General features: G+C 44.3%; 1 protein-coding gene across 1 annotated transcript; it reads right to left on the reverse strand.

The window, feature by feature from the left end:
• Window positions 1-200: 200 nt before the first annotated feature.
• LOC129840626 (sodium/myo-inositol cotransporter-like) lies at window positions 201-11,347 on the reverse strand. The gene is made up of 2 exons (XM_055908636.1): window positions 10,799-11,347; window positions 201-2,901 (listed from the first exon to the last, which is right to left on the reverse strand). Exon 2 carries the CDS (start codon window positions 2,650-2,652, stop codon window positions 529-531), a length of 2,124 nt encoding a protein of 707 aa, XP_055764611.1. The 5' UTR covers window positions 2,653-2,901; window positions 10,799-11,347; the 3' UTR covers window positions 201-528.
• Window positions 11,348-12,891: the final 1,544 nt, after the last annotated feature.

A 12,891-nucleotide genomic window follows, 5' to 3' on the forward strand; every position in this document is an offset into this window, starting at 1 on the left:
ACAATCCAGGTTTGCAAAGCTCTTCGAGACTTACCCAGAAAGCTGTAATTGCTTCCAAAGGTGATTCTAACATGTATTGACTCAGGGGGTTAAATACTTATCTAATGAAGATGTAGTGTTTTATTTTCCATTTAATTTGTGATTTTTCTGCCACTTTGACATGAGTATGTAGTGTAAATCGTGAGTATGTAGTGTACAAATGACAATTACATTATTTTAATCCCACTTTGTAATAACATGTTGAAAAAGTCAAGCGGTGTGAATACTTTAAGGCACTGTACCATACGTAATGTAACATTACATACTAGGTTTACGTTTCCTATGTTACGTCTACCTCTGAGTCCATGTTGGAGTACCATCAAGGCTGGACATTTTTGTTCTAGCCCAGCTCAAGCACACCTGATTCACTGGGCTTGAACTTTTGGGGTGGCGTAGGAAACACAGCAAGAAGAAACACTTCTTTAGATGTCACATGTAGACATATTACATATAAACTATATTGTGTACATCACAGGTTGAGATCCCCTCCTACAGAGAGAAGTAGATGAAGAGGAACACCCCCACAGAGCAGACCAGCACCAGGCCCATGTTGAGGATTAGTCTGGTTCTGGGGGTCTCCTGGAGCATCTCCTGCAAAAGCCTCTCTTCCTCCTCGGCTGATCTGGGCCGGGTCTTAGCCGGCTCCTCCTTAAACCCACAGAACCACTCTAGAACCCTCACACACCTCCCCTTCTCCCCTCCTACTCCTCCACAGCAGACCACCCAAGGCTTTTCTTGGTCTACCGCCATTCCGGTGTTTGGAAAGGTTAGGTGGAGATTATTTTGGAGATTAGATGGAGCCTCCATATAGGATAAAGCCTCCACCCCATTGACACCATTATGGAGGTCTTTGGGCGTCTCCTTGTCCATGCAGCCGTTCCCATTGACATGGGTCTTAGTTTGGGGGTTCAGCTTGCTCATCTCCTCGTCTCTCTCCATGTTTGGAGTTGTGTTTCTTTGGCGTAGCCCCCAGAAGGTAGTGGTGCGGACCTGCTCTATGCTCGGGGGAGGGGTGCAGAGGCTAACCACCACAGCCACCAGTCCTGAGATCCAGAACAGCCCGGCTGCCACGTACATGAAATGAACGTCCTTGACAAAAGATGGCCGCTCGTCCGGTTCGTCACAGTGGGGCTCTCTGTAGACGAACGCAAGCACCAGTCTCGTGGCGCCCAACGCGAACCCCACTATGCCACCCCAGAATGCACCAGTCTCGTTGCAGCGCCGCCATAGGACGCCCAGCAGGAATAGGGCAGCGATGGGCGGGGTCAGGTAGTCAGACACTTCCTGGATGTAGTAGAACATCTGGCCTCCCTGCATCTCGATGATTACAGGAACCCAGGCGATGCTGATAACCACCATGAACACCACGAACACACGCCCCACCACCATCAGCTCCCTCGACGACGCCCGCTCCCGCGCCATTTTGTAAATGTCCAAGGTGAAGATGGTGCTGGCGGAGTTGAAGATGGAGTCCAGGTCACTCATGAGCGCTGCGATCATCACCGCCATCATCAGGCCACGCAGACCCACCGGCATGACGGACATCACCAGGCGGGGGTAGGCTACGTTAGAACACCCAGCCCTGGATCCACACACCTCCATGCAGTGTTCTGGGCTGATACACGCCAGCTCATCTGCAAACAGGATGCGGGAGATCATCCCGGGAATGACGATGATGAACATGGGCAGGATCTTGAGGAAGCCGGCCATCAGTGTGGAGCCTTTAGCGTGGGAGATGCTCCGTGCGGCTAGCACCCGCTGGACAATGACCTGGTCAGCACACCAGTACCAGATGGAGGCCGGGGTCTGGCCCAGGAGGAAGCCCGGCCAGGGGAGGTCCTTGTCCAGCGGGCCCCTTAAGATGTGCAGGGAGTCGGGCTTGGGCTCCACGTGGCAGGAAGGGATGTAGGTGAAGTTGGAGGATGCTAATATCGCTGTGATGTTCGGTCTGGCTTCCATGTACTTGGTCCGCACCCCTTCCAGGCCACCCACTTTTACCAGGCTAATGGCGGTTAGGCATAGCGCGCCGCCAATCATCAGGAACGCCTGGAGGGTGTCGGTGTAGATGACCGCAACCAGGCCCCCTGTGACGGTCAGCAGCGCGGTCACGGTGATGAGGAGGATGATGGACAGATAGAGGTTCCAGCCCAGAGACTCCTGGATGAAGAGCGCTCCGGAGTACAGGTCCACAGAGAGCTTGGTGAAGATGTAGAGCAGCAGAGACAGAGCAGCGAAGTAGACCTTAAGCCGTCGGCCGCCGAAGCGCTTGGCCAGGTACTCAGGCATTGTGTAGACCCCAGAGTGGATGTAAACAGGGATGAACACCCAGCCCAGGAGCTGGAGGAGCAGGAGGGCATTGAACTCCCATGCGGCGACTCCGAGCCCGCTGGCCGCCCCGGACCCTGCAAGGCCAATGAAATGCTCGCTGCCAATGTTGCTGACGAACAGAGAGGCACCAATCATAGCCCAGTTCATTGATCGGCCGGCCAGGAAGTAACCGCTCACAGTGCTCCGATTGGCTTTCATCATGGCGAAGAAGCCAATGGCAAGGACCAGGATGAAGTACAGCACCACTACAACGATGTCCGCCGCCTCCATGGTGGTGGGAGCCATCTTGGATAATACTTCTAAAGACAGTTATTGAGGAGTTTCGTGATATGGTTGCTTTAGTGATCAGTACCCTTTCAATTTAAGTACCAGTCTTTCAGTTGATTATGAGAGATTCTAAGACACTGAATGCTTGGATGCTGCAGGCGAGTCAGGTCCAGTTCAGGTCTTGGTGAGGTATTCCCACAGAAAGGCACCCTAAGGCTTGATGGGGAATACTGTAAGTTGGAGGTAGCAGCTCATGTATCGACGCTCCTACAATAGAGCATAAAAACACAACAGATCAGGGTTGGTAAAACCTTTTTTAAATAAATGGAGGTTGAATAAATAAGAAGATCTACAATACATCTAAAACTGTGTTTCCCCAAAGAAATAGCGGGTCAAGATAAAACTGGATTTGAGTTATGGCAAAAGTCTTTTAATTAAGTCGTGTCTGGGTCCTGGCCAGGAACATTGGTTTCGCTGACTTGGTTGGCCACTAAAAAACCTCAAAAGCTATAAAAGGGTCACAGTGAAAAAGGCATTTGGGAACCACTGATCTATAACACATAGCTGACAGTATAGTAGTACTAGTCTTGTATGAGTTTTGCACAGTTCAATGGGTGCATGCATACTTACCCCTACCAGTCCCACCCTCAGTCTTTATTTCTCAGTTTAACTGACGACTACTCCCCTTTTAGCTGTGTAAACATTCATCCAATTTTAACATGCTGTAGCTGGATCTTCTTGTTTCAGATGGGTGTACATATTTGTAGTATTCAGGTTTGACTCAGATTTATGTCAAATAGTTCCATTGGGTATTGTTTGTTTATCTGGGTTATTTTGAAGAGATACATGTCACAAAGGGATGGATGTGTCTGAGTTACTGTACGACCAAATGTGTGCTCCTTCTAGAATCAATAGCTCTGGTGTGTTTGTGGGACAGTCAAAGCCTTACAGTGGACTGGACATAGGGATGTGTCTGTTACTTACATTCATTCAAATGTGTCCAGGAAAAGCCTCACAGGGCTACCAAACCACATTAAATTGGAAGATAACACTAAGCGAAAGACTTGACAGACAGTAAAGATTAATAAGTTAAGGACATTTTTTAACAATCACTAATTCTGATCCAAACTTTACAAAAGTGTCATTAAGGTTCATCTTTCTCTTTGGCTTCATCTGGTGATTCCAGAATTATGATAGACAAAATATATGATTGATTAGCAGTGTTGAGGAGTAGCGAACTACACGTAGTTCTACTAGTAATTTAACTACATTTACTAGTAATTGAACTACATTTACTAGTAATTGAACTACATTTACTATATAGCAATTTAAATTACTACATAGTAAATGTAGTTAACTACATTTTGCAGAAGGGTAGTGGTAGTTGAATTTAATTCAAATGTTGGTAGGGTTTTCAGTAGTTAATTACTTTTGTGCCATGTAACGGTGTAGCTAACTACTGAAACTACACTACTTTATAATGGGTGAAGTAGGCAAGAATATTCTTTTTCTGCATCAGACCTGCCTAATTCTCACTTGAAACAGTTTGTGTTTAATAGTGATGGGTTCTGGGTTCTGACTCCTAAACTTGGAATAGTGTTAATTATCAGGTATCCTATTGGAATATTGAGTGCTATACGGCCTCCTGGGTGGCGCAGTGGTCTAGGGCACTGCATCTGCGCCACCAGAGTCTCGCGGGTTCGCGCCCAGGCTCTGTCGCAGCCGGCCGCAACCGGGAGGTCCGTGGGGCGACACAATTGGCATAGCGTTGTCCGTGTTAGGGAGGGTTTGGCCGGTAGGGATATCCTTGTCTCAGTATGTAAAAATGTAATTAAATGTATGCACTCTACTGTAAGTCGCTCTGGATAAGAGGGTCTGCTAAATGACTAAAATGTAAATGTCTATAGTCTAGGGTCTACACCAGAAGTTAATGGTTATCTGTAGGAGGAATGTATATGGTGGAGGCAATTAAGCTTGCAATGTACTGGGTGCAGGGAAGGGCAATCACATGTGGCAGGCACTGATAAGGGTGGTGCGATGTGGTTTAGTGAGGAGGGGGGCCAACGTTAGGTCAGGTCACATTAAGGGAGAAGTAACAGTTTATGTGCCGCATCACTTCATTTCCTGCCTAGCAATAAAGATGTCCTCCTTCTCTCTAAACATTACATCACCCAAATGGGGGTATATTACCACTGGTGGAACCATGTCTTTGTCTTATGCAGCTGTATGACCCAATGGGTGAATAAACTTGGTTTAAGCTTTACTAATCTGTGAGTTTTACTAGGCTAAATTACAATAGGCTAAATTACACATTCTGTAAACATCGGACTCCAGAATGATCTGTTCTTGTAATTTGTAGTCTATGATGTTTCAGATTCAGATATGAGAATTTTTCTAAGTAGTTTGGATGTATTGAACTACTTTTTCAAAGCAACTTTAGTTAAGAAAACTAACTTTTTCTTAAGGGCCTCTTTAGTATAGCTTAACTTCTTTGAGTGTGAAGTAATTGTTAGCTTGGTAAGCTATATTGTCAGAGAAGCTTCCCCAACACTTTTGATTAGAAGCGCCCCAAGTCCCCTAGACACTGGAACTCAGTGGCTACCTCAGGACACCATGTGGGGGAGATGCTAGCAGGTATCGGAGGCCTTTATTTTCAAGGGGACTTTGTTGTATATTTAGAGTTTCTGGGAGTTTATCTTTTTGAGTGCAATTTTCTGTGAAATATTAGCTTTTTCTAACCAGTGTGTGAAACCTATTATTGCACGTGTGCTTTTGTGGTGTTTTTCACTATCAAGTGTGAGGAAGCACTCATTAAGTGGGTGAGAATGACACAGGTGTGACTTATCGGCATGTTTAACCTAAGTAGCATTTCTATTGGTTAATTGCCTGATCACGTGATATAAATTATATACACTGAACAAAAATATAAACTCAACATGTAAAGTGTTTCATGAGCTGAAATAAAAGAACCCAGAAATGTTCCATACGCACGAAAGCTTATTTCTCTCAAATGTGCACAAATTTGTTTACATCCATGTTAGAGAGCATTTCTCCTTTGCCAAAATAATCTATCCATCTGACAGGTGTGGCATATCAAGAATCTGATTAAAACAGCATGATCATTACACAGGTGCACCTTGTGCCGGGGGACAATAAAAGACCACCGAAATGTGTAGTTGTCACAGTGTCTCAGATATCTCAAGTTGAGGGACCAATCAATTGGCATGCTGACTGTACGAATGTCCACCAGAGCTGTTGCCAGATAGAAAAATGTACATTAAATTACCATAAGCCGCCTCCAACATTGTATTAGGGAATTTGGTAGTATTTCCAACCGGCCGCACAATCGCAGACCATGTATAACCACGCCAGCCAGGACCTCCACATCCGGCTTCTTCACCTGTGGTATTGTCTGAGACCAGCCACACGGACAGCTGATGAAACTGTAGGTTCTGCAAAAACTGTCAGAAATAGTCTTAGGGAAGCTCATCTGCATGCTTGTCATCCTCACCAGAGTCTTGACCTGACCGCAGTTCAGCGTTGTACCGGACTTCAGGGGGCAAATGTTCACCGTTGATCGCTGCTGGAAAAGTCTGCTCTTCATGGATGAATCCCAGTTTCAACTGTACCAGGCAGATAGCGTGTATGGCGTCGTGATGGGCGAGTGGTTCGCTGATGTCAACGTTGTGAACAGAGTGGGGTTATGGTATTGGCAGGCATAAGCTATGGACAACGAACACAATTGCATGTTATCGGTGGCAATTTGAATCCACAGAGATACCGTGACGAGATCTTGAGGCCCATTGTTGTGGCATTCATCAGCCGCCATCACCTCATGTTTCAACATGATAATGCACGGCCCCATGTCCATCTGTACACAATTCCTGGAAGCTGAAAATGTCCCTGTTCTTCCATGACCTGCATACTCACCAGACATGTCACCCATTGAGCATGTTTGGGATGCTCTGGATTGACGTGTACATCAGCGTGTTCCAGTTCCCGCCAATATCCTGCAACTTCGAACAGCCATTGATTAGGGCCCAATTAATTTTGATTTCCTTATATGAACTGTAACTCAGTAAAATCATTGAAATTGAATTTATATATTTATATTTTTGCTCAGTGTATATTTAAACACCCTTGTTTATGGACGCGTTCCTCTGCCCAGATGTTGTTGACACCTGCCAGATAAGTATTTTACGTATCAGCTAACCACATATGTTTTGGCAATCTGTCAGTTGGACAGTGGATGATGTGGCACGCAACCATTGGCTAATGCATGCAACGTCTGAGCAGGGGAATGCCACCTTTGGCTGTGTTCAAGAGGATCAAAACCATAATGTACAGTGCCTTGCAAAAGTATTCATTCCCCTTGGCGTTTTTCCTATTTTGTTGCATTACAACCTGTAATTTAAATAGATTTTTATTTGGATTTCATGTAATGGACATACACAAAATAGTCCAAATCGGTGAAGTGAAGTGAAATGAAAATAAAACATGTTTCAAAGAATTCTAAAAAATACAAAACGGAAAAGTGGTGTGTGCATATGTATTCACCCCCTTTGCTATGAAGCCCCTACATAAGATCTGGTGCAACCAATTACCTTCAGAAGTCACATAATTAGTTAAATAAAGTCCCCCATCATGCTGTGGGGATGTTTTTCATTGGCAGGGACTGGGAAACTGGTCAGAATTGAAGGAATGATGGAAGACGCTAAATACAAGGAAATTCTTGAGGGGAAACATGTTTCAGTCTTCCAGAGATTTGAGACTGGGACGGAGGATCACCTTCCAGCAGGACAATGACCCTAAGCATACTGCTAGAGCAACACTTGAGTAGTTTAAGGGGAAACATTTATACACTGCTCAAAAAAATAAAGGGAACACTTAAACAACACAATGTAACTCCAAGTCAATCACACTTCTGTGAAATCAAACTGTCCACTTAGGAAGCAACACTGATTGACAATAAATTTCACATACTGTTGTGCAAATGGAATAGACAAAAGGTGGAAATTATAGGCAATTAGCAAGACACCCCCCAAAACAGGAGTGATTCTGCAGGTGGTGACCACAGACCACTTCTCAGTTCCTATGCTTCCTGGCTGATGTTTTGGTCACTTTTGAATGCTGGCGGTGCTCTCACTCTAGTGGTAGCATGAGACGGAGTCTACAACCCACACAAGTGGCTCAGGTAGTGCAGTTCATTCAGGACAACAACCCAGCAGCAGGACCGCTACCTCCGCATTTGTGCAAAGAGGTGCACTGCCAGCGCCCTGCAAAATGACCTACAGCAGGCCACAAATGTTGCATTGATGTGCCATCCTGAATGAACTGCACTACCTGAGCCACTTGTGTGGGTTGTAGACTCCGTCTCATGCTACCACTAGAGTGAGAGCACCGCCAGCATTCAAAAGTGACCAAAACATCAGCCAGGAAGCATAGGAACTGAGAAGTGGTCTGTGGTCACCACCTGCAGAATCACTCCTGTTTTGGGGGGTGTCTTGCTAATTGCCTATAATTTCCACCTTTTGTCTATTCCATTTGCACAACAGCATGTGAAATTTATTGTCAATCCGTGTTGCTTCCTAAGTGGACAGTTTGATTTCACAGAAGTGTGATTGACTTGGAGTTACATTGTGTTGTTTAAGTGTTCCCTTTATTTTTTGAGCAGTGTATGTCTTGGAATGGCCTAGTCAAAGCCCAGACCTCAATCCAATTGAGAATTTGTGGTATGACTTAAAGATTGCTGACCACCAGCAGAACCCATCCAACTTGATGGAGCTGGAGCAGTTTTGCCTTGAAGAATGGGCAAAAATCCCAGTGGCTAGATGTGCCAAGCTTATAGAGACATACCCCAAGAGACTTGCAGCTGTAATTGCTGCAAAAAGTGGCTCTACAAAGTATTGACTTTGGGGGGGTGAATAGCTATGCACACTCAAGTTCTCAATTTCTTTGTCTTATTTCATGTTTGTTTCACCACAAAAAATATTTTGTATCTTCAAAGTGGTATGCATGTTATGCAAATCAAATGATACAAACCCTAAAAAATTATCAATTTTAATTCCAGGTTGTAAGACAACAAAATAGGAAAAATGCCAAGGGGGTGAATACTTTCGCAAGCCACTGTATCATGGATAAATTGGGACTGACTGATCTACAAATAATATGAAGTAGTTATTTATGAGTAGTTATTTTTATCGATCAGTCAGCCGGCAGTCACCTGCAAAGTTTAACAAGCCCTGTGTGCAGCCGCCCACAGGAAGTGATCCAGTCCAGAGGCATGTTGGATCACTGTTTGCTGAAAGCTTATTATGGCAGGCTGATACGATTGGAGGTGGTAAACAAAGTTTGTGCTGCATTTGACCAAGGGCGCGTTCCTCTGCCAAGGCGTTGCTGACACATGCCAGATCTTATTGGATAGATTTTTTAAAGTATCAGCTAACCACATGGTTGTGTTCCCCTGCTCGGACGTTGCATCCACCAACCAATGGTTGCGTGCCACATGATCGACTGAAAGATTGCTCTAACATATGATGTGGTTAGCTGATACATAAAATACCTGTCCAGTCGTTGTAAGATCTGGTATGCGTCAGCAACGCCTGGACAGAGGAATGCGCCCTTAGTCAATTACAGCACAAACTTTGTGCAAATTTTGAGAATTTGCTGAAACTGATTGAAAACCTTGCCTTACCATGTTTAATTGCAGGATAACCATAAGTGACAGACAGTAAAGATTAATAAGTTAAGGAAATGTTTGAACAATCAATTCTGATCCAAACTTTACACAAGTGTCAATAAGGCTCATCTTTCTCTCTTGCTTTATCTGGTGACTCCAACATTATGATACAGTATTCATAATGTTTCTCTAAAAACTGGAGAGTAACCTAATGTATGATTGGAGTGCACCAAGGTCCCTAGACACTGGAACACTCCATTGGAGCGGAGGAAATTCCGTGCATAAAGTGAGGTGCACTAGCGCGCAATCCACAAGTGGTCACTAGACTAACAGGTTTAAGGTGAACTAACAGGTTTCAACTCATTTTTCAGGTGAATGTGTCACTTTCCACCTTGTGACATTTAGTGTAGCATCAGCTGGGTCTGGGCCACTGAGTGGGCAGTTGTGGAGCAGGGACCATTTTAGTTTCATGGTCTGGTGTTTGTGCCCTCCTAGGTTTTGCAGTCTCTCCCATGGGTGGTTCTGGGCGCAGGTGAGGAAGCCAGTCTCTCCCTGCTGGTCCATGAGACACTAACTGGCCTGGGGCATGTTAAGGTGCCTTGTGGGTGAAGGAACTGGTTGGAGGTGTGTGGCCTGGTGAGCTGAGGGCAATGTGCCAGCAATAGGGCAGGTCAACACTGCTATGGGAGCCCTGGCTGCCTCAGGACACCATGTGGTAGAGTTGCTAGCAGGTATTGGAGGTCTATTTTTCCATGGGGACTTTGTTGTATAGTTAGAGTTTCAGGTAGTTTATCTTTGAGTGCAATTTGTGTGTGAAATATTTGCCTTTTCTAACCCGTGTGTTAGCTAGTGTGTCTAACCTATTATTGCACATGTACTTTTGCATAGTTTCACTATCAAGTGCTAGGAAACGCTCATTGTAAGTGGGTGAGAATGTCACCTGTGACTTATTGGCATGTTTAACCTGAGTAGCATTTTCTATTGGTTAATTGCCTGGTCATGAGCTAAATTATAGTATTTAAAAAACTATTTTTTCCAGACGCTGTCCGGAGGCATGGCGGATCATTGTTCGCAGAAAGCTTATTATGACAGGCTGATATGTTTGGTGAGAGTACAAATGGAGACTGTGCTGCGAGGTTTGCTACACTGACTAAATCTAGATGGACACCTGCCTGATGGGCTTGCTGTGCCCCTTTTTGTTTGCGTCTGATTTTAAAGTAACGGTAACGACATCGAAATGAACATACCTGAATTGTGAAACCAAATTGAGAATGCGCCGGCACCGAGAATGTGCTGAAACTGATAGAAAAGCATGCCTTACAAAATAATTGTTAGTCACTTTTGTCTGCCTCTTGCTTCACGCTGCCTGCTTAACTAAGACCTAGAACCTGTCACTTTCCACGTGACAAACGCACCACTGTTTAGGATTTTACAGCCTGACTCCATACATTTAATTATGACATTGTTTGTAACGCTTGTACTTACCATTTCCAGCAGCCCTTCTCTGACTAATCTCTCCAACACCGGACTCACGGCATCAATCACGCTCCTTCCTAGGCAGGTAGATTACCTGCAATTTATTTCACAGGTTGCATTCCTATTTTGGTTTGACAGTATAGTGCCATTTCTATGAACACGCCCCCCATCTTTGCCTATGGCGCAGATGCACGCTCTAGCCTCAAGTTTTAGCATAATTGGTGACGGAATTATTAGTCGGTTTCCATCCAATTGGCATTTCCCCATCAGATGTTTCCATAAAATTTACTTGTTTCTGTAAAGTCTGTGCGTGAAGTGCACGCAAATACCTTTCGCAGTTAAATTCCCATTTCCGGAATTTAAAAAAACTAGTTAAGTAGGTTTCCATTGCATTTTCAACTCTACTGATGGTTTTGAAACTAAAAACGTTGCATTATGCAGCGAATGTGCCCACTGGTATTGGGACGTGCGCGCTAGCCAACAGCGCATAACGACTTTTCTTGATTCCTTTTCAGGTATATATATATCTGTGTACTCGTTAGGAGCTAACATAAGCATTTCGCTGCACCCGCTATAACATATTCTAAACCGTCTACTTGACTTAACGTTGATTTGATGAAAAGTTCTGCAAGCACTTCCTTATACGTCTATATGACTTGGAAGTGTGTTTGTGCTCTGGAGGTCATGTGCACACTCCAGGGGTGCAACACCTTTGGCAATCGATAGTTCCAAAGATGCATGAAATTAAAACACTTTCAGGGGTAGGCTACATCATTCTTCAGTTAGTTCTGCACATTACATCCTACTTGATGTTTCATAATAGCCCTACCTGCAGCCAGCGATGACAAACCAGCCCATGTTGTTGCTCTATTAGTTAAAAGTTCCCATGGAACACCCTCATTCCCTCAAAGAAGGGCTTAATCACTAAACCAGTAACCTTTCAGTTACTGGTCCAACACTCTTAACCACTAGGCTACCCCTACCTGCCAGATACTTATAACCAGATAATGGGTGACTTTCACTTTCACTCGAGTCATTTTCTATTAAGGTATCTTTACTTTTACTCAAGTATGACAATTTGGTACTTTTCCTCTCTGCTATCTGGGATCCTTGAGATGCTAAACCCTAACCGTAACCATTTAAAATCTAAACTTCAATGGGGTAGGGCCGTGCCATGGATCCGGATAGCACAGACCCCATTGCTGGCTTTGACCAAGACAGCCATTTTTCCATGGAGCTGTGTGTGTACATGGCAGAGATCCATGCAATAAACTGAATTTGATCAAACTCATTCACGGAATTGATGTGTGAGTTTACCTCGTCAAAATAATGCACTTTTGCTTCGATATTAATAGCAGCTACAAAGTACGAGCTACTTTAGTTGTGTATCCTCTGTCAAGTGGTCTGGACCTTTATTGCACTGGAGGCAGAGTCCTGTTGGCTACCTGCAGGGTCGCTGGTTCAATCAAATCCCACTCTGGCTCTTCGCTCTCAATTGCTACAGTTCTACTGTGTAAAGACAGGCTGTACATTGCACCCAAGGGCATTATAATCTGCAAATGCATTGACAAATAAAACCCTGACGATCTCTTTGGAAATCTTCTTTCTTTGAGCTTTCTGGCCGTCAAGCATTGTATTTGCTTTATCCTACAGTTTTCTCATCAGTCTTGATGGTGATTTTTGTCAGTTGTGATCTGTCAAATGGTGATTTTGCAACATTCTATTCTAAATTGCAGATAGCAACCCTAACCCTGGTTATGAGTTAATCTATGTAATGAAGGTCTGATGTAGTGTCTAGATAGACACTAGGTGGCAATGTTGCATTTCTAACAGTATAAAATACTGATGTCAAACCTTGAATGTCACTGTATGCATATACTGGTAAATCACTACGACATGAGAACACTTTAAATGGGACAGACAGGAAGCACAAACCACAAACAGGAAGATACTATTTTTAACTTAACACGGTTATTCAGTTAAGGAAGCTAAATGTCTGTGGAATCGATAGAGATCTGTCTCTAAGGTGAAGAATAGGAGCCAGGTGTTAAAGGTGCTCCAGTCCATAGAATTAGAATACTAGAATGTCCATCAACCTTCTT

The sequence above is a fragment of the Salvelinus fontinalis genome, chromosome 41 (assembly GCF_029448725.1).
Source record: "Salvelinus fontinalis isolate EN_2023a chromosome 41, ASM2944872v1, whole genome shotgun sequence".
Classification (NCBI taxonomy): domain Eukaryota; kingdom Metazoa; phylum Chordata; class Actinopteri; order Salmoniformes; family Salmonidae; genus Salvelinus; species Salvelinus fontinalis.

What these genes read in the sequence shown, in the direction of transcription:
- LOC129840626 (XM_055908636.1), bottom strand. Translation starts at nt 2,652, where the DNA reads ATGGCTCCCACCACCATGGAGGCGGCGGACATCGTTGTAGTGGTGCTG.